This window comes from Eleutherodactylus coqui, chromosome 1 (genome assembly GCF_035609145.1).
Source record: "Eleutherodactylus coqui strain aEleCoq1 chromosome 1, aEleCoq1.hap1, whole genome shotgun sequence".
Lineage (NCBI taxonomy): Eukaryota > Metazoa > Chordata > Amphibia > Anura > Eleutherodactylidae > Eleutherodactylus > Eleutherodactylus coqui.
The window spans coordinates 194,229,335-194,249,519 of record NC_089837.1 but is presented as its reverse complement, the minus strand read 5'-3'; the positions used below and the strand labels follow the sequence as shown (position 1 = coordinate 194,249,519).

At 38.6% G+C, this 20,185-nt stretch overlaps 1 protein-coding gene across 1 annotated transcript in view; it reads left to right on the top strand.

Annotated features, from left to right (window-relative positions):
* Window positions 1-20,185, top strand: part of TBX18 (T-box transcription factor 18) — a 37,401-nt gene that overhangs the window by 13,269 nt on the left and 3,947 nt on the right. The window contains exons 5-7 of the mRNA XM_066605022.1: window positions 6,392-6,559; window positions 8,834-8,898; window positions 12,770-12,864. Coding sequence (XP_066461119.1) covers window positions 6,392-6,559; window positions 8,834-8,898; window positions 12,770-12,864 — 328 coding nt within the window. The remainder of the gene's footprint in view (window positions 1-6,391; window positions 6,560-8,833; window positions 8,899-12,769; window positions 12,865-20,185) is intronic.

Here is a 20,185-nt window from a genome sequence, read left to right as displayed (position 1 = left end):
CCTCTTTTTTGTATACAGAAAAAAAATGCAGCATGCTCTTTACAGGAGGTAGGAGACGAGGAATGGGGGAGCACAAACAGTACGAAAATTACATGTGGTATTTAGTTATTAGGAAACAGAACGGGGGGGGGGGTGATAAGGAGATATAGGGGCAGAAGATGCACACGATAGGTAAAGTGGAATGTGTGGGGAGCCATAGGGAACGGCAGGGGGCATGTTGTGGGGGGGGGGGTGGGATTGGATCAGGAGACTTGGTATGCCTCCCTCCCCCCGTAATACCAAGCGCAGTTGCACCTGAGGCAGTGTGTTTTCAACCTAAACCTCAGTAACATACTGTCATTCAGCGTACATAAATATCATTAATTGATTGGTGATCTTACATTGTGCAGGATGACTTAATGGGGTCTTTTTGTTTGGTTTTCTCATTGCTATTAAAAGAAAGTTGCAGGTTCCCTTGAGGGATCACATTATAGTTGAGATATTACCAACATCTTGTTAAAGTGAACCTGTCATATACTTTATGCTGTGCTCACAGAAGGCAGCACATTATAGTGACAGATATGCTGATTCCAGCGGTGTCACTTACAGGTTAAGATGCAGTGGTTTGGGGGAACTTACAGCTTGTTTCTGCAACTCCCAGCAAAAGTTAAGTCTATCTTATTCATGAGAACCCAGTAGCCTCATCCACCTTCCCAAATTGTCAGTTTTTTCAGTTTGCAGTGTAACAGCTAGAAGACTGTCAGTCACGATGGGTTTAGCAGGGTTACTTGCCCCTCAGGGTTACTTGATCCCTCTGCACTGTGACAGCACTTAAGATATTTGTAGACAGCTATTAAGTCTCCACTCAGCAAAAAAGAAGGCTCATAGGAGACTTAATAGCTGTCTACAAATATCTGAAGGGCTGTCACAGTGCAGAGGGATCAGCCCTATTCTCATTTGTACAAGGAAAGACTAGAAGCAATGGGATGAAACTGTCAAGGGAGGAGATACAGATTAGATATTAGAAAAAACTTTCTGATGCCTCGGTCACACAAGTGTTTTTTGAGCATGAATAGGTGCGCAAAAAGATTGTCCCTCGCGTGTGGAAAAGATTGCGTGAATGGGTGAACTCCAGCTATTTAAAGTAGCCCGTGTACATGATCGAAGGTGCGTAGTGTGTGTTTTTCGGCTCTCATAGTCTATGGAAAGCACACACTACGCATAGTCTCCAAAGATAAAACAAGACTAGAGATGAGCGAGCCTACTCGGAAAAGCACTACTCGCTCGAGTAATTTGCTTTATCCGAGTATCGCTGTGCTCGGGTCTGAAGATTCGGGTGCCGGCACGGACCGGGGAGCTGCAGGGGAGAGCGGGGAGGAACGGAGGTAAGATCTCTCTCTCCTTCTCTCCCGCCCGCTCTCCCCTGCTCCCCGCTGCGACTCACCTGTCAGCCGCAGCGGCACCCGAATCTTCAGACCCGAGCACAGCGATACTCGGATAAAGCACATTACTCGAGCGAGTAGTGCTTTTCCGAGTACGCTCGCTCATCTCTAGACAAGACCTATCTTTGAGCACACCATGGACCTTAGATACGAGTTGCACTCGCATGTCGTATCTTTGGCAGGTGCAAATATTTTGCGCGTCTAAAAATTGTTCATGTGAACGCTTCTATAGGAACCCATTGGTTCTTTTATTCGTCTATTCGAGCATAAAAAAAACGCTTGTGTGACCGATGCTTGACAGTGAGAGTGATCAATAAGTGGAACAGATTACCACAGGAAGAGGTGAGTTCTCCTACAATGGAAGTCTTCAAGCAGAGACTGGACAGACATCTGTCTGGGATGATTTAGTGAATCCTGCACTGAGCAGGGGGTTGGACCCGATGACCCTGGAGGTCCCTTCCAACTCTACCATTCTATAAACAACTGGAATCAACTCTTGCTGAGAGCTACAAAAAATATACAGAAACAAGCTGTATGTTCTCCACAGTCCCTGCATATTACTGCATAAGTGACAGCCTGCTGGAATCAGCATGTCTGTCACTATAATGTCCTGCCCCCACTGACCACAGCATAAAGTAACTGACTTGTTCCCTTTCAGGGTGATACTAACCTCAATGACTCAATACTTATTCTGGAGGATTGATGACAAGCAACCGAGATTACTATTGACTACTTTTGAGTAATGACTATAGTCATGCTGAAGTAGAGGGTAACCATGTGCTGTTCAGTTTTTTATGTAATGTGGCAAGATAGAGATGGAACATCATGTGCTATCTATTGCCTTTTTTTTTTACAGTTTTTTCATTCATTTCTGATGGTGGACAAATAAAGGGTATCATATATATGAATTTATTATAACACACAAGTTCATGAGGGAAATCTTCATTGTTACATATCTCTTTGTTTTATGTTGTGCTCTATGGAGCTATTTATTTATATTAATTAATCTTACTAAGGCCTCAGTCACAAGGGCGCATCGGCACCCATACACCGGCGCCGATGCGCCCGTGTAACTGACACCTGCAGACGGCCGTCTCTTAGCAGCGCTGGAGGAAAGAACATGTGACCGGCTTCATTGCCGGTCATGTGTTCTTTTCTCCGGCGCTGCAGAGAGACAGCTGTCTGCAGGTACGTCCGTCTCCTTCCTGCAGTCACACGGGCGCATCAGCGCCGGTGTACGGGTGCCGATGCGCCCGTGTGACTGAGGCCTAAATCTGAAGCGTAAAAAGACAGTTCACCTGAACCAGGCTGCTACACACCATGTATTCTATTGTTACACGATTTGCCCCATGGACATCCAAGTAGACAAATATTCAATAGCAGCAAATGTTTTCTAGCACCACAAAAATTGAAGACAAATATTCTTCTTTTATTAATTACATAAGATTAAAAACTTCCCTAACAGACAATCAATATAATCTCATTTACCTACACATTTCAAGCATGTGACGTTCTTAATCATAACCATATTGCCATAGCTATGATTAAGAGCACCATACACTTGAAATGTGTAGGAAAATGAGACCGTATTGATTGCCTGTTATGGAAGCTTTTACTCTTATGTGATTAATAAATGAAAAACATTTTTGATCTTTTTTTGCAGTTCTGGAAAACATTTGCTGCTGCTGAATGATTAATCTTACATTTATTTTCATAGAACTGTTTTGGAAGGGTTCTTAGAGCCATTTGTCTATTAAGTATTTCACAATCATTTGTCTATTAAATCTATCATAAAATTGGATGTGAATGAAGAACACTTTATACTCCTATTGATATTATGTGTCTGCAAAGTTAGTAAGAGTAAAGCCTTTGCTCTCCTTAGCTTCAGGATTAAATGTGAGCCTAATTCTATCAAAAAGTAAAAGAAGTATGCAGAACAGATGTTAGCTGTTAACACCATATCTAATGAAATTACTATTATGTTAGATTGGTGTAATATAATAGATGAGGGATTACAATTAGAGGATTTGGTGTTCAGTGGTCACAGGGAGTCACATGTTATTATTTGTTAAAATATGTTTGTTACTTTTATGTAGGCAAAAGAATTTTAAAATTTACCAATCTATTTTCTCAGTTTGACTTGAATTTGACTCTTTGTACTCAGCAGACAAATTTGACTTATTCCATTCCTAAATCACACATTCATTGATGAAGTGATTTGGGTCTGTACAGGATTGGATCCCATCCTGTGAGGTCACAAAAGACTTTCCCCCTGACCTATTAATTTCATATTTGGTTCCAATTAGTGATGAGTGAGCATACTCGCTAAGGGCAATTGCTCGAGCGAGCATTGCCCTTAGCGAGTACCTGCCCGCTCGAGAGAAAAGGTTCGGCTGCTGGTGGGGAGCAGGGAGCGGCAGGGAAGAGCGGGGAGGTACGGAGAGGAGATCCCTCTCTCCCTCTCCCCCCCCCCCCCCCCCCGCTCACCCTGCTCACTGCCACAACTCACCTGTCACCCGCGCCGGCAGCCGAACCTTTTCTCTTGAGCGGGCAGGTACTCGCTAAGGGCAATGCTCGCTCGAGCAATTGCCCTTAGCGAGTATGCTCGCTCATCTCTAGTTCAAATTTTAAATGGAACTGTCGCCTCTCTACAAAACCATAAACCAAGTTATGCTGCTGTTAGGGGAGGTGACGGATAGATTTACCTGGGAAAGTGCGTGCACGGCAGTCTGAAAAGATTCAGATTTCCATGCGCCACACGATTTTCATCAGGGGACAGCGGTGGAACTAGGGAAGGGGTGAATTTAAAAAATACAACATCTGACGCCCTGTCACCTCACCTAATAGCACCATAACTTGGTTTATTGTATATTAATATACATATAAATTAGGTATATTATATATTTAATGACTTTAGCAATGAATTTGAATTAAATGTTGACCAATAGGAGTAGTCATATCACATGTTTTTTTATGCCAATGTCACTGAATCTACAACATAAAAATTTTATAAATTTAGTTTCACAGAAGAAAGGCTGTACGGTAGCTGTAGTTGGCGCTACCAATTTGTTTTGTTGTGAAAAACTCCCTTACAATACATATGTTTATACATCAATCAGGATCTTGCAAGTATTTAGCTATGCCTATATTGTTTTAGACATATCAGGACTTTCAATCAAACTTTTTGGTTGTAGTTGTCATCTTGGATTATTTGTAGATGTTAAGAAAAAAATTGAAATGATTGTTTAATGATCTCTGAACCCTCTATTGTATTTCTTTACTTTTCAAATGACTAGTGAATCAATTAATTTTGGTAAAATTTTTAGCTTGAAACTATCCACTGGATTTACAAATAGGAGCCTAGTGCAAAAGAAATACATTTATTGTTCTCAAAAATTCTACATAGTGCTCAATATAAGTTGACTGATGACAGCCATTTTATTTCCATTCTCAGCATTGATTATCTGAAATGTTGCCAAGGTTCGAATGTTGATCAATATTACATATTGTCACTGAATGAGTTGTAAGCCCCCTTCCTCCAGTAAAGGAAATTGACCTGTATTGACTACAAATTCACTGATGTACATTTGAAATGTACATTTTAATGAATAAATATTGAGAAAGTGGTGGCAGAAAAAAAATCAAATGTCATGTACACCAATATTTAAATGTAAGTTTCGGGTCTAGAAAGGAAATTATTTTCAATCATATGGCCCTGAATAGCCAGCCCTAACATATAACTTTGCTGCCAACGCAAAAAGAGTGGCCCAACACTGAAAACTGAGCCTCTGGTGTCCCTATTCTGTAATTCCTACCTATTTCTTCCTACAGTATAGCAATCGGGGGACAAGTTGGACATAAATGACAGTAAAAATTAAAAAAGGTTAGAAACAATTGGTTCTTTTGATCATATACTCCATCAGGATGTCTCCCTCACGTCTTTCACTCTCCTTTATGCCCTGCTTTATCCCCTGAGGATTGATATATCATGATCTATTTAATCATTAAAAGCTTGATTTCAACTATGCTCAGTGATAGTGTGATTAATATTAGAGATGAGCGAGTATACTCGCTAAGGCACATTACTTGATCCATTAGAGCCTTAGCCAAGTATCTCCCCGCTCGTCTCTAAAGATTCTGGACCGGCGCGGGTGACAGGTGAGTTGCGGCGGGGAGCGGGGGTAGAGACAGATCTCACCTCCATTCCTCCCCGCTCTCCCTGCCGCTCCCTGCCCCCCGCCGGCCCCCGAATCTTTAGAGACAAGCGGGGAGATACTCGGCTAAGGTACTACTCGCTCGAGTAATGTGCCTTAGCGAGTATACTTGCTCATCTCTAATTAATATTATACTTGTGCACCAATATTTGAAGAGAATGTAATTATGGTATCTATTTCAGTTTCATGCTCTAATGAAATATGTTTATGCCATGTAGTTTTGTGTGTCTTGCCAAGTTTAAGGTATCCATATTCTGTTGCATTCATCTTTTCTATATTCTTTTAACTGGACAATAGTGACTGTCTTCTTTAATATTTTAAGCAAGGGGTCATAATGTTCGTAGGAAAAGTTAAACAACATCATCAACTACATCAATAGAGTAATGGAATGGTCAAAGTACCACTGCCATGACAATTTGTTCTTGATTATTCATGCCTTCCAACATGATTTTGAAGTCACCAGCATTACAATAAGTTAGTATTAGCTTTTGAAGTTGCAGGATGAAAAAACAAACCACAGTTTCAAACACAGTTTTAATGGCAGTTCAACTGTGGATAATTAAGATCAGTAAGGAATTCAGAATTAATGAAATCTTATTGAAGGCTTAAACATGAAATTAATTTAAAGCTAATGATTCCCATTTAATCACCTCATTCCATCATTCAACATACATGATCACTGGGAAACATATATGAAGGAAAAAGATCATTAAAATGCATTTTTTATTTAACTAAATTTTACATATTTCTCCCCAGATTATTCTTCATTCCATGCACAAATATCAGCCACGAGTCCATGTCATTCGGAAAGACTGTGGTGATGAACTGTCTCCTGTAAAACCAATTCCAGTAGGAGAGGGGGAGAAAGCTTTCACATTCCCAGAAACAATATTTACTACAGTGACAGCGTACCAGAACCAACAGGTACTCGCCATTATTTTCTTACTTTTACATTATGCATATGACGTATTAAGAAATCAGTCATGGTTTAAAGAGAAAATAGTGATTAGTGGCTAAAATACTTAATCTCGGAAATTTGAGCTTTTCTTAAAATGATCAATGGTGTTACAAAAATGTAAACAAATACATCAAACATGACATTTGTACTACACTTTCAGTCATATTCCATATCCTGCCATATGGTACTGTTATATAGCACCACATTATACAGCATGTTCTGTTTTCATGCGGGTCTCACATGAGAATAGAACATGCAGATGTGCGGTCTCCCACACTTCGCAAATAACAGGGACTTGGTATTACGACTCGCTATCAGCCGTGTAAATATGGCCTTAGGTTGAAAGATTGGAGTATAACGAGAAGACAGTCTTTAAAGGGTTATTCCCACCTTGGCTTCTCATGGCCAAAATGGGAAAACCTGGACCTCTGTTTCTGACCACCTGTTAGAAATAGCTGAGCGCTTCAGTCCAGCGCTGTTTCTGTAGCTCTTATTTAAGTGAGTAAGATATATGGAAACAGTGTAGCACAATATGCTGCACTATTTCTGTAACTTCCTGAGTTATGAAAACAGACTAGCTACGTTGTTTCCGTAGATCCCATTCACTTCATTGAGAGTTGCGGAAACAGCGCTGGGCTGAAGCACTATGCTGTATTTGTAGTTACCGCCATCATGGCACTGGTTTCCCATCTTGGCTACAAAAAAGCTTTAAGCTGGAGCAATTGAACCTTATTTTTGAAGAGTTTTGAAAAATAGCAATGATTGCGTCTTGTTCTTATTCTGGCAATTTTATTTGTCATTTCAAGCATTTTTTCTTAGTTGTGTGCCAAATTAATCAAAAGTTTCTAACCATCTGTAATTTTTTGTGGAGAGAACATGAATGGAACACACCAAGAAAAATGTATTTTCTTACATAGTAAAACATTTCTATTAAAGCTAAGATTTGTTGTTGAGAAAAAAGGATGATGCTAAAGGAATCATCTGATTTGGACAGACCCTTTTTAGGAGGGTCCGTTAACATGTTAAGCTGAGTGCCCAATTCCCATTGCTATCAATAGGCTGTGTAATGCAAGAGCAAACAGGGCCATGGAAGGTGTTTTTTTGGACAAGTTATCCAAAAACAATGGAAAGCCAACAGTATTTTTCACAGACAAATTGATAAACCAAAACGACTGATAAAGACTATGTCTATGTAGTTGCTCAGTTTTTTGTAGACACTGGAAAAAAGTTGCCTATTTTGGTGAACTGTTCATGAACTAACAGTTGCTTGTCAGTCTTGCTCCAGGGTGAAAAATGCTATTTGTAGCCACCTGGATGGGAAATTTCAATATATTAACTAAGTGTATTTGAAAATAGGCTTTCTAATTGATAAAATACATCCTCAGAGTAGATGTACATCAATAAGTAGATATTATTACCAGTTTTGTTGTTTAAGTAATGTTTTAATAGATGAAAGTAACGCAACACTCTTTTTCAAAACATGAGTCTTTCATTAAAAAAATAGCAAGTAAGAGCCAAAATGTGCATTCATGCCTATCAGGCTACCAAGGCTCAAGAAATCTGTCCGTTGTCTATGGTAACATTTCTCATCCAATAATGTGGGTATTCGACAGGGTACAGTGCTCACCTCTTGCATTCCCTGGGCAATAAATAAAACAATTTGTTGAATTCTTTGACAATAAGGGGGACATTCAAGCTACATTTATTCCTTCTGTTCATAAAAATATACACACTGTTTCCAACTATAAACAGCTTACCATGAAATTGGAATTCGAAGGAGAAAAACAGCGTGACTCGATAGAATCATTAACACATTTAATGTGACGTATGTGTACATATTTGGGGGGAGTCACAGATGTATTCTATTGAAATCATGTGTTTACTCAACTAAAATAATGTTCCTTATTTATGGAAACTCAAGGCTAAAAGCCCTAATAGTATAATGACTTATTGACATATTTATAGCCTGACTTAATATAGACACCGAGCGGTGTGATAAGATAAAAGAAAATGGATCTCATTAATGGTAAAGTAATAGGATGGTAAAATAAAATATTGGCAATAGTACATTTTTACTAGATTTTTTCCTTCTCTGCATGTGCTGCTGTAACATAGGCATGCTCTTTGGAATCCAGATTAACATCTATTTTTGTGTGCTGTTTCAAATAAGTTCCATTCCTCTTATTTCATAGTTCTTATGCACAAAAAAGCAATCCAAACTACTTTTGTTTTATTTCTAGATAACCCGGTTGAAAATTGACAGAAATCCATTTGCCAAAGGATTTAGAGATTCTGGACGAAACAGGTTGGAATTTTATTGCTTATGGTTTCACTCAGTTATCTAGTAATAATTTGTGTATTGCTCTGATATGATGGCTAATGTAAAAAGTATAGTCAAAAATATAAAGTCTACATTTTAAAACCATTCACTCATGGATTGTATAATATTGAAGATATTATGGCTAAATATTGTCTATGAAAGTCATATGGTTCATATCATGATCTGATAGAGCCTCTTTAGCTACATTTGACCTGCTGCATTGTTGCAAATGAACGTTTTCACTGTATATTTTTACTCTGTAAAGTAGGAATGTAGAATAATAGATCAAAAAACGTCCATGCTTTAGAGTAACTTCAGTCCAATACTTCAGTAAAGTTATTATGGGTAAGCTATGCATCACAAAACAAGAACGTATTGACTTCATATAATCCCTTCTAACTTATCAGTGAAGAGTTGGTCGCCTGTTTACCCCGCATGGATATTTAGACCTCACCTGAACATTAGTGCTCAATGTCATCATAATTGATTAAAATAGTTAATTACTCATATATTGGGACCAGCATTGGTTTAACTATGAAACAAGGCAAGATACTATTATTGCATAAATATGACTGCATTCTTACTCAACACATATTTTAATGTATCTCCTATTTTCAAATCATCTTATTCATTAGTGTGTATAGTCATTGTTGCTATAATGTTTGTGATATACCCAATGAAATCCTTTAACTGTAAAATTTCCTTTTTTTAATTGTAGACATTCTAAGGACTTTACAAATATAGTGTATTTCTAGTTCGTGTTCTAGTTGGGTTTTCCTTCTATCTCCCAAATATTTAGTAGTGCTTTGTAGTGCTTTGGCCAAAAAAGTGTGCCTTGTTGCCTTCCCAACACTCAGCACACACACCATGCCACCCATCCCGAGCTAAGCTTCTGTTGTTAAAGCTGACACTGAATTGTCATCATTCTAAGTGTCCTTGTATTTACTTTCATGCAACATTTTCATGGAATTTTTGCATAGAGTAAGGTATACACAAGCCCATGCAGAAGGTCAATCAGATCAAACAGCCAAGCTAATATTCTACTATTATAAAATGTGAACAGGTACAATGTCTTCTCATGGACCCCTTATCATTTTCTTGTTAAAATTTTAATTTGAATCTAGAAATTTTTAAAAATCTAGTTGAGTCGAAGAGCTATGCCCATATCAATAATGCTGAGGAAAATTAAGAGTATACAGACATAGCCAAGTTTAACATGACTCCTAATTCGTCATAACTTTGTTTCACAATTTATTTGACCTTTAAGTAGTTAAAATGGCTTTTGCTTGTGTTAAGATGGAACGACTATAGCTTTTTAATGGCTTAACATAATTTGATCTAAAAGTTTCACAGTCAAGTTAAATTGGTCTACATCAGTATAGAGGGGGGTTGATGATTGTGTATACAGAAATCAGTCAGATACAAACATCCGTGTTAATTAAGATTACTGTTAAAGTATATTCTTTAGCCGTTTTTTGAAACCTGTTTGAATAAATACAATGCATATTTTCTATAAATGCCCATATCTCACATGTGTGGTAAATTACTGTCACAGCAACACAAAGGAGGGTAAATATTAGAATGCATGTGTTGCTGATAGGAAATGACTTGCTTTGCCTCTTTATTGCTTTTACTCCTACCTGGAAAAAAGTGTTTATTCATTTGCAAAAAAAGTGCTGCTTTCTCCCTCTAGCCTCTTGCATTTGTTTGATCTGTAAAAGGGTGACAGGCTCAAATCTGGTTTAGTTTAAGTGGTGATTTAATCATGGCTCAGAATTAGCTTAGTTTAGGACCTTAGGACCTAGCTTCACAGATATTACAGTCTGGGCTACAAAGAAGTAGACTGAAACACAAAATGTATTTATCTGAGCACATTTCCTTTTTTCATAATTATTTTAAACAACATTTCTGTCCACATTTCTAATCTCATTTTAATATTGTGTTAATCATTCAGAAATATTAAGCGGTGTTATTCGTAGACCTTGAGTAGCATCAGATGTTACGTTTCTATAATGTTATACGGCAATCCTTGTTTAAGTATATTTAAAATTAGATTTAAGGAAAATGTGATCGGTGGAGGCCTAAATGAAACATACCTTCAATGCACTGCAAATGTTACAAATCTACACGCTATTCAGAAATATTTAACAGTCAGCCAATAATACTGGTAGCCATTTTAATGCAATACCACTTTGATCTGATTTTTATTGTAAATTACATATTAGCACAATACAAATTCTACATTTTAAAGTAAAAATATATGCAAGATTTAACCCATAAGATGTACTAAAAGAGGAAATATCTATAATATGGCTTGGTCAGATGAGCGTTTTTTTGATGCATGTATAGGCACGTTTTTAAAACGGCTGTGTTAGAACCAATGCTTTCCAATGAAAGCGATCACATGCCGTTTTTTTACAAGCACGAGAAATTTGCATCTGCAAAAGATAGGACATGCGAGTGCGAATGCATCCGCTCACGCATTTTTTTTCACGCATTTTTTTTCGTGCAGCTATCGACGTGCGAAAACAATGCTTGACTGACCTCGGCCTTAGGAATACTATTTATCTAACAATCAACGCGCAATCAAATAAGCAGAGTAAACTTAATATTTATAATTCCCAAGTTGGATATTTTGGCAGTTTTTAGAAGTTTTTTTTAATACAGTTTTGAAATGAGATTTTATGACTAAGTAGTAAAGGATGCTTATTGTCAAGCTGCAGTATTAGACATTATATCAAAGTATTACATATTATAAATGTATATTCAAAGTATAATAATCTAGTATAGTGTGTAATAAGAAAAAAATTAAATTTTCCTTGTGGTCATTTTATACATTATTTAAATTTCACGTTTTAAAGAATTTTAAAGTATGTCTAAATCTCACCATATTAGGTCTCGAGGGTTATTGTAAAGCCAGTATGCATGACCCTTTCATAGCAGGGAAAACAAAATGATCAAATGTCAGTGCGTATAACACAGTTTTGTTAATTTACTAGATAGGACTCTCTTAACGATTTTAACAGCTAAAACATTCTTTTAGGTATAATGCAATTTAGTTTTATATATAGAATTTCACCCTCCTTAAAGTGGTATATAGTTGCAGGGTTTATTTAATAGAAATCAGCAGCTTAAGCCGTTAAAAGATATCCTGGAGAATATTAGCAAAGTGAAAGCAAATTTATGTGGTGAGAATAAAGTTCCATTATTTTCCTAAGCTTTGAGTTTGACCCTATAAAATGTTAAATCAGGAAGGCAAAACAATTCTCCCCTTTAAATAATTGTAAGTATTTCACTAAATTAATGTAGCCATTTGATTGCATAAATTAAATTGGTGATAAAACTTGGAAATTGGTGGAAGGCATCTTGTATAAATTATCACCCGGGCTATACTTCTCCAGGAGGTATCTTTTTATCTCCTATTTAACTAGAAGTGAAAAGTCTGGGTTACTGCTGAAAATAAAGGCATTTCTACCCAGCTTCGTCTAATAAACGCTTTATAGCTCTTGCCTGTACAATATCTGTGATCTAAGAAAAAGCTTGGCATGAAACTGTTTGATAGTTATAATGGGGTTCTAAAACTGGCATTAAATAAAAACAAATCACTTACAATAAAAGCGTTTCAGAAGTTTATTGTTAGTAGAAATGATTTTTTTTCTTTGCCTAATGTCCAGATTTTTTTCACCTTTTTAAACAGTTTGTTAAAATGTGCAGAGTTAAGTGAGTCTTAGTAGAACTCATTACTTTTCAAAGCGTCTTGGACTGAGTATTGAGGAGTTGTAAACTCATGGTGCTTTATTGCAATTGAGTATTTGTGGACAGTTGTCTATATCATTCATATGTATTGTATTCTTAGAATGGGATTAGAAGCTCTCGTGGAGTCCTATGCATTTTGGAGACCTTCTTTGAGGACCCTAACATTTGAAGACATACCTGGTATTCCTAAACAAGGTAAAATTGAATATATTATATATATATCTTCTAATAATAACATTAGTGCAGTACAAAATACTCATCTACATCACCAGATGGGAAACAGACGAGTTTTAATACTAAGGCTCGGTGCTGCCAACCTGTTTTTTTTCTTTCTTCTGGACAACTTATGCAAAAATCACAGACCGCTAATATTTTTTATGGACACGTTAGAAAACCGCAATGAATTCTAAAGATCATAAGTGATACGTGTCTGTTGCTTCGAGTGCTGGAATGAACATATTACCACTTTTTACTACAGCTGTAAAATTATGAATATTATGATTAGAATAACCTTTACGGGTTCCTTCAGATTCAAAAAATTCACGGCTGCATGGCATTTTTTTATGGACAGTGGAAAAATGTCTGCGGGTTTTACGGACTGTCCAGGAACATATGGATGGTTAGTAACCCTGCGTGGGCTTTAGATCTGGACTTTGTTAATGAGTTTGGCTTTATTGAATCGTGGTGTCATGAAGTAGGCTTAAAAAGTTAGTGATGATAACTAACGTTTCCGGTGTACCACTGTAAATTCAGAACCCCCAATTATCACTTGTTATTGACTGTACTGCTGTCCATTGATATAGAAGAAGGGCAAGCGTGACCCGACGCATTTCAAACTCTGTGGGTATCTGGTAACTGGAAGATCTTTTCCAGCAGATGAAAATCTATTCCAGGCTTCTAAACATTTATTGAAATAGTAAAGAATATATGCTATAGGATAATATAGTTATTTAGTGTTTTCTACATTCAGAGCAATCAGCTACAATATCTGTGCATTGTGTTGTTTTGAGGAGAAATGTTCAAACTAATTATACTGACACAGTGGTGCCCTTGTTTTCATGTATGCAGCTCTCGAAGGTTGTGATTCTGGAGTGGCATGTCTAAAAACTTGAAGCTCCCATAGTAAACCTCAATACCACTCACTTTGACACTAACGTTTTTAGAGAAGTTCTCCCCCTTGTTAACAGCAATTTGCAGGGGCTCCTGGTAGAACACTAAAGCCATTATCAATAAGTGAAGTTGCTCCTCACATAGGAAAAGACTTTTCAATGTCAATATGTCAAGTATAATCATGTACTATAGTGGAAAATGACACAAGCTATTAAAATTGCCATTGATCCATTCCTATATAAAATGGGTAAACTGGGTAAACTATATAAAATGGGTAAATTATGTAAATAACATTTTAATAGTCTGGTATCAGCTGCTGTAGGATTCTCTGGGAAATCAGAGGAATATGGCAAAAATAGTTGAGAGCAGGGGAACTTGTTTTGCTCTATTCTTTAAATACTATACATACTTCATGGACATTGATGCTAAGTATAAAAGTATTAATATACTATCAGTCATATGCTTAAGCTGAAATCTGCACATTTTTCAGAAATATTTCCCCACATTGAAAATATAACAAAAAATTGCAATCTTTCAATTGTTTGCAATACTGTATATCACTTTTTTATTCTACTTTATATAGGCCTGTCAAAGCTGAAATGCAAAGCTCATATACTTTTCTCTTAAATTTCATGGCAGAGTATGTCATTCTATCAGGATTAAAGTTAAAATGAAATCATCACATCTGGTCCATCCATATATTAAATTCAATGAAGTGATGATAGTCAGTTAATGATCAACACTTGGCAGGGACTTCTATACAGATGGACTTGATTTGGTGCAATTTTACTGTTAATTCTGATGAAACAGTATGTTCTGTCATGAATTAGTAATGAATAGATAGATAGATAGATAGATAGATAGATAGATAGATAGATAGATATAGATAGATAGATATGAGATTGATAGATAGATAGATAGATAGATAGATAGATAGATAGATAGATAGATGGATAGATAGATAGTGAGATGGATGGATAGATAGATAGATAGTGAGGTAGATAGATAGATATGAGATAGATAGATAGATAGATAGATAGTGAGATAGATAGATAGATAGATATGAGATAGATAGATAGGAGATAGATAGATAGATATGAGATAGATAGATAGATAGATAGATAGATAGATATGAGATAGATAGATATTATACTGGAATCTTAATATCATAATATTTAACACTTTGATTAGGTCCAGGTCCAAACTTTTATGCTGCATAACTGTTAGAACTAATGGAAACAAGAAACAGTGATGGTTATTTTACACTCTTCCCACTGTTACAGACCTAATATTGATGACAGAGTTGGTTGTCTACATATCTGAAGTATTTTGTATTAATAGCATCACTGCATTGTTTGTATTTTATTATTTTTGCAGTACAACTGAAATCGTCTGGAGATTATAAGAATATGCTAATTAAAAATATATATTTTTCTATGAATTTCATTAGCAGTTTTTAAGGGCTCAGTCGCACGGGCGCATCCGGGCGCCGCTGTTGATTTGCAAAATCTGCACGGGGCACCCGCGTGGAAGATCCCCAAATCAAGCCGCCCCTAGAGATGCATGGGCATCCGCAAATGGATTAAAACATGTGGATTTGATTTGCAAACCTTTTGCTCCAGAAAACAAATTGCAGCATGCTCCATTTTTCTGCAGATCCTGCATGGACAGCTTCCATTGAAGTCAATGAAAGCAGTCCGATCCGCGGCACACCCGCAGCTGACACTGCAGATGTGCCACAGATCCAAGGGAAGCAGGAGATTAAAAAAAAAAAACCCTGTACAGCGCATGTCCGACAGCGAATCATGAGGACCATGCGCAGTACAGCGAATCCGGAAGTGGAGGGATCTGTCAGGTTGCCGCTGCTGGAGAATGCAGGTGCGTGGTGCTCACTGTCCGCAAGCAGTGCCGGATTCCATGCAAGATTCCCTGCATGGAATCCACACGTTCTATGGACCTGAGGCCTTAGAAGGAGGGGTAGAGGTAAGAGATTCAGGGAGGCTAGTCATGAACTGGCACACCCCAACAAGTTTGCATAGCTAGCAGATTATGGAAATGTTATTATAGGATTAGCACTGCTAAAGCATGACATGGCCTCTGACCGCCAAGGCGATGTCTGCTCTAGTAATAAGGGGAATAGGGGCAAAGGGTAGGCTAAACAGGTCCTGGTAGGGGGAGACTCAATTATTAGGGGAAAACACATGGCAATTTGCCACAAAGACCAGGGTCACTGAACAGCGGTTGTCTTCCTGGCACTTGTGTTCAACAAATCGCAGATCATGTTGACAAATTACTGGGAGGGGCTGGTGAGAATCCATTTGGTATAGTACATATTGGCATCAATGACAAAGTTAGAGATAGGTGTAAGTTTTTAAAAATGATTTCAGGTAACTAGGAGCAAGGACCTCCAAAGTAGCATTTTCTGAAATATTATCTGTACCATGCACCACACCAGAAAGGCAGCGGGAGATAAACAAGGGGCTCAAGAGTTGGTGTAGGAAGGAGGGGTTTGGATTTCTAAAGAACTGGGGTGACTTTGCTGTGGGCTACAGATTCTTTCTACCATGGGGATGGGCTGCATCTTAATGGGGAGGGTGCAGATGTGCTGGAAAAGAAGACAGTTAGAAGGTTGGAGGAGTGTTTAAACTTTGGACTGGGGGGGGGGGGGCAATCACAGAGATTGAGTGGATGAAAGTATGGACAGTGACATGGGACTAAGTAATGAAAATGGGGGTGGAGCGGTGGGCGGGTTTAGTACAGTTAGAACTGGCATAACAGTTAACAGGGATACATTTAAAATAAAAAATAACTAAACCTTATAAACCTAAAATAACTATACCTTCATGCAGTGGGAATAACTGAGATCTAGTTGGATAAAAGCTGTGACTAGACGGTGACTTACAGAGTTACAGTTTGTTCAGAAGGGATCATAAAAACCAGAAAAGGGGAAGGGTTTGTTTTTATGTAAAATCCCATTTAAAGCCCACATTATGGGAAGATAAATGTGAGGGAAATGAACACATTGAATTTCTAGCCACTGAAAATCTGTTATTGAGGCAATAAGATGCAGCAGTAAATCATAATTATGTAATTATTATGGGAGACTTTAACTATCTGGATATAAGTTGAAACCTGCGGATCTCATAAAGGTAACAAGATTCTGTCAATAACTAAAGATAATTACATTACCCAACTCGAACAGGACCCAACTGGCGAGATGGCTATTTTGGACTCAGTGTTAACCTACATACCGGACAGAATAACATGGGTGCCAGTTCAGGGGCACCTGGGAAATAGTGAGCATAATATAATAAATTTCCACTTGTCTTTCAAAAGGGAGTTTTATCGGGGAGCTATGAAAACACTAAACTTTAGAAAGGCATGGTTCGATCAGCTCAGAGATGCCCTTAACCTTATTGACTGGAACAATGTCCTCAAAAATAAGAGTACAGACAATAAATGGGAAATGTTTAAAAATATCTTAAATATTTACTACGAGCGGTTCATACCTTACAGGAACAAAACGGTTAGCAATAGTAGAAAACCAATGTGATTCACTAAGGATGTAAAGGGGGTAATAAACAGCAAAAAGAAAGCGTTTAAACTACTAAAAGAAGAAGGCAGCGAAGAAGCACTAAAACCTATAAGGAAAAACATAAATTATGTAAAAAACAGATAAAAGCAGCAAAGGTAGAGACAAAAAGATTTTTGCCAATGAGAGTAACACTAACCCCAAACTGTTCTTCAGTTATATAAATAGTAAAAAGATTCATCCTGAGGCCTTAGTCAGACGGGCGTTTTTTCGCGCGATTTGCGCATGCGTCCGGCGATTTTTTAAAACCATTGCTTTGCAATGGTATTGGACACATGAGCACTTTTTATGCGCTCGTCCGATAAATTATAGAACAGAAATCGCAGATTGCACCTATCTGCGATTCCTGTTCTCTTCTCTATATGTGCTCAATGGGGCCGGCGGCAGCAGCGCCGACCCCATTGGGAACATATAGAAGACAAATCATTTTTCTCTGCCACAGCTGTAACAGTGGAGCCAATCAGGGGGCAGGTCTGACTCACACCCCCTTCACACCCACTGCAGGCCGGCTGCGGGGAACTCCGGCTGCCAGGAGCAGGTAAGTATGTATATATTTTTTATTTTAACACTTTTCTGGATGAATTGCAGGGAAGGGCTTACATATTTAAGCCCTTCACGACAATTCATCCCACACTCGCCCGCAGCGCATTGCTTTCAATGGAGCCGGCTGTATTGCCGGCTCCATTGAATGCAATGCGCTGGACAGCTCCGGCCCGTTTCTAATGAAACGCGGCTAGGAGCAGATTTTCGGGCGATTTTCGGGCACCGGTCACGCGATTTGCGGATGCGCATCCGTTATGCGATCCGCAAATCGCGCGAAAAAACGCCTGTCTGACTAAGGCCTGAAGGGGATGGCCCTATAATGAATAGTGTAGAAAAATTGTAAAGGTGAAAGCAAATGTATTTAAATAGTTTTTTCTCTAGTGTTTCCACAGAGGAAAATGAAATATCAGATGAGATGCAGAGTGATAAAATAAACTCTCCACTAAATGTCACCAGTCTAACCCAAGAGCTCTAGACTGGACTTGGGAGAGTCATTGGATCTTGTATATCTGGATTTTTTAAAGCGTTTGATACTGTTCCGCATAATGGGTTGGTATATAAAATAAGAATGCTTGGTCTGAGCATGTGTGTAAGTGGGTAAGCAACTGGCTCAATGATAGAAAGCAGAGAGTATGTAATAGTACATACTCTGATTGGATCACCGTTACTAGTTGGTTACTACAGGGGTCGGTATTGGGTCCTATTCTTTTTAATATATTTATTAATGACCTGGTGGAGGGATTGCACAGTAAAATATCAATATTTGTAGGTGATACAAACCTATATAAAGTAAGTAACTCATGAGAGGACAGGATGTGATTGAAAATGGATCTGGATAAGTTGGGGGCTTGGGCAGAAAAGTGGTGAATGATGTTTTACACTGATAAATGTAAAGTTATGCATATAGGCAGGGAACCATATAATGTCACCATTAGGCCTTAGTCACACGGCCGAAAAATCGCCCGAAAAAACTGCTCCTAGCCGCGTTTCATTAGAAACGGGCCGGAGCTGTCCAGCGCATTGAATTCAATGGAGCCGGCAATACAGCCGGCTCCATTGAAAGCAATGGGCTGCGGGCGATCTCACGATGAATTTTCGGGAAGGGCTTAAAAATATAAGCCCTTCCCAGAAATTCATCCAGGAATGTGTAAAAATAAAAAAAAATATATACTCACCTGGTCCCGGCAGACGGAGTTCAGCCGCGGCCGGCGGCAGTTCTCCTGAACTGCTCTGAGTAGTATTCAGCAGCCGGGAATTTAAAATCCCTGCCTGCTGAATGAGCTGCCTCTGATTGGTCACAGCCTCACCAATCAGAGGCAGCTCTCACTCACACCCATTCATGAATTCATGAATGGGTGAGTGAGTGCTGCCTCTGATTGGCTCAGCGCAGGGACCAATCAGGGGCAGTTCTCAGCTGTCATTCATGAATGGGTGTGAGTGAGAGCTGCCTCTGATTGGTGAGGCTGTGACCAATCAGAGGCAGCTCATTCAGCAGGCGGGATTTTAAAGCCCCGGCTGCTTAATACTACTCAAAGCAGTTCAGGAGAACTGCCGGCCGCCGCGGCTGAACTCCATGTGCCGGGACCAGGTGAGTATATATATATATTTTTTTTTACACATTTCTGGATGAATTTCCGGGAAGGGCTTATATTTTTAAGCCCTTCCCGAAAATTCATCGTGCGATCGCTGGCAGCCCATTGCTTTCAATGGAGCCGGCTGTATTGCCGGCTCCATTGAATTCAATGGGCAAACATCATTCTTCTCTGCCACAGCTGTTACAGCTGTGGCAGAGGAGAACGATTTGTCTAGTATATGATCTCATGCCTGCCCCATTGAGCGCATATAGAGAAGAGAACAGGAATCGCAGATCGCAGATAGGTGCGATCTGCGATTTCTGTTCTATAATTTATCGGACGAGCGCATAAAAAGCGCTCATGTGTCCGATACCACTGCAAAGCAATGGTTTTTTAAAATCGCCGGATGCATGCGCATGCGCAAATCGCGCGAAAAAACGCCCGTCTGACTGAGCCCTTATACATTAAATGGGAAACTACTGAGCAAAACTGACATGGAAAAGGACTTGGTGATTTTAAATAACTGTAAACTTAACTGAAGCAACCAGTGCCAGGCAGCTGCTGCCAAGGCAAATGGGATCATGGGGTGGATCAAAAGAGCTATAGGGGTATATGACAAGAACATAGTTCTTCCTCTTTACAAGTCACTGGTCAGAGCACACATGGAGTATTGTGTACAGTTTTAGGGACCAGGGCT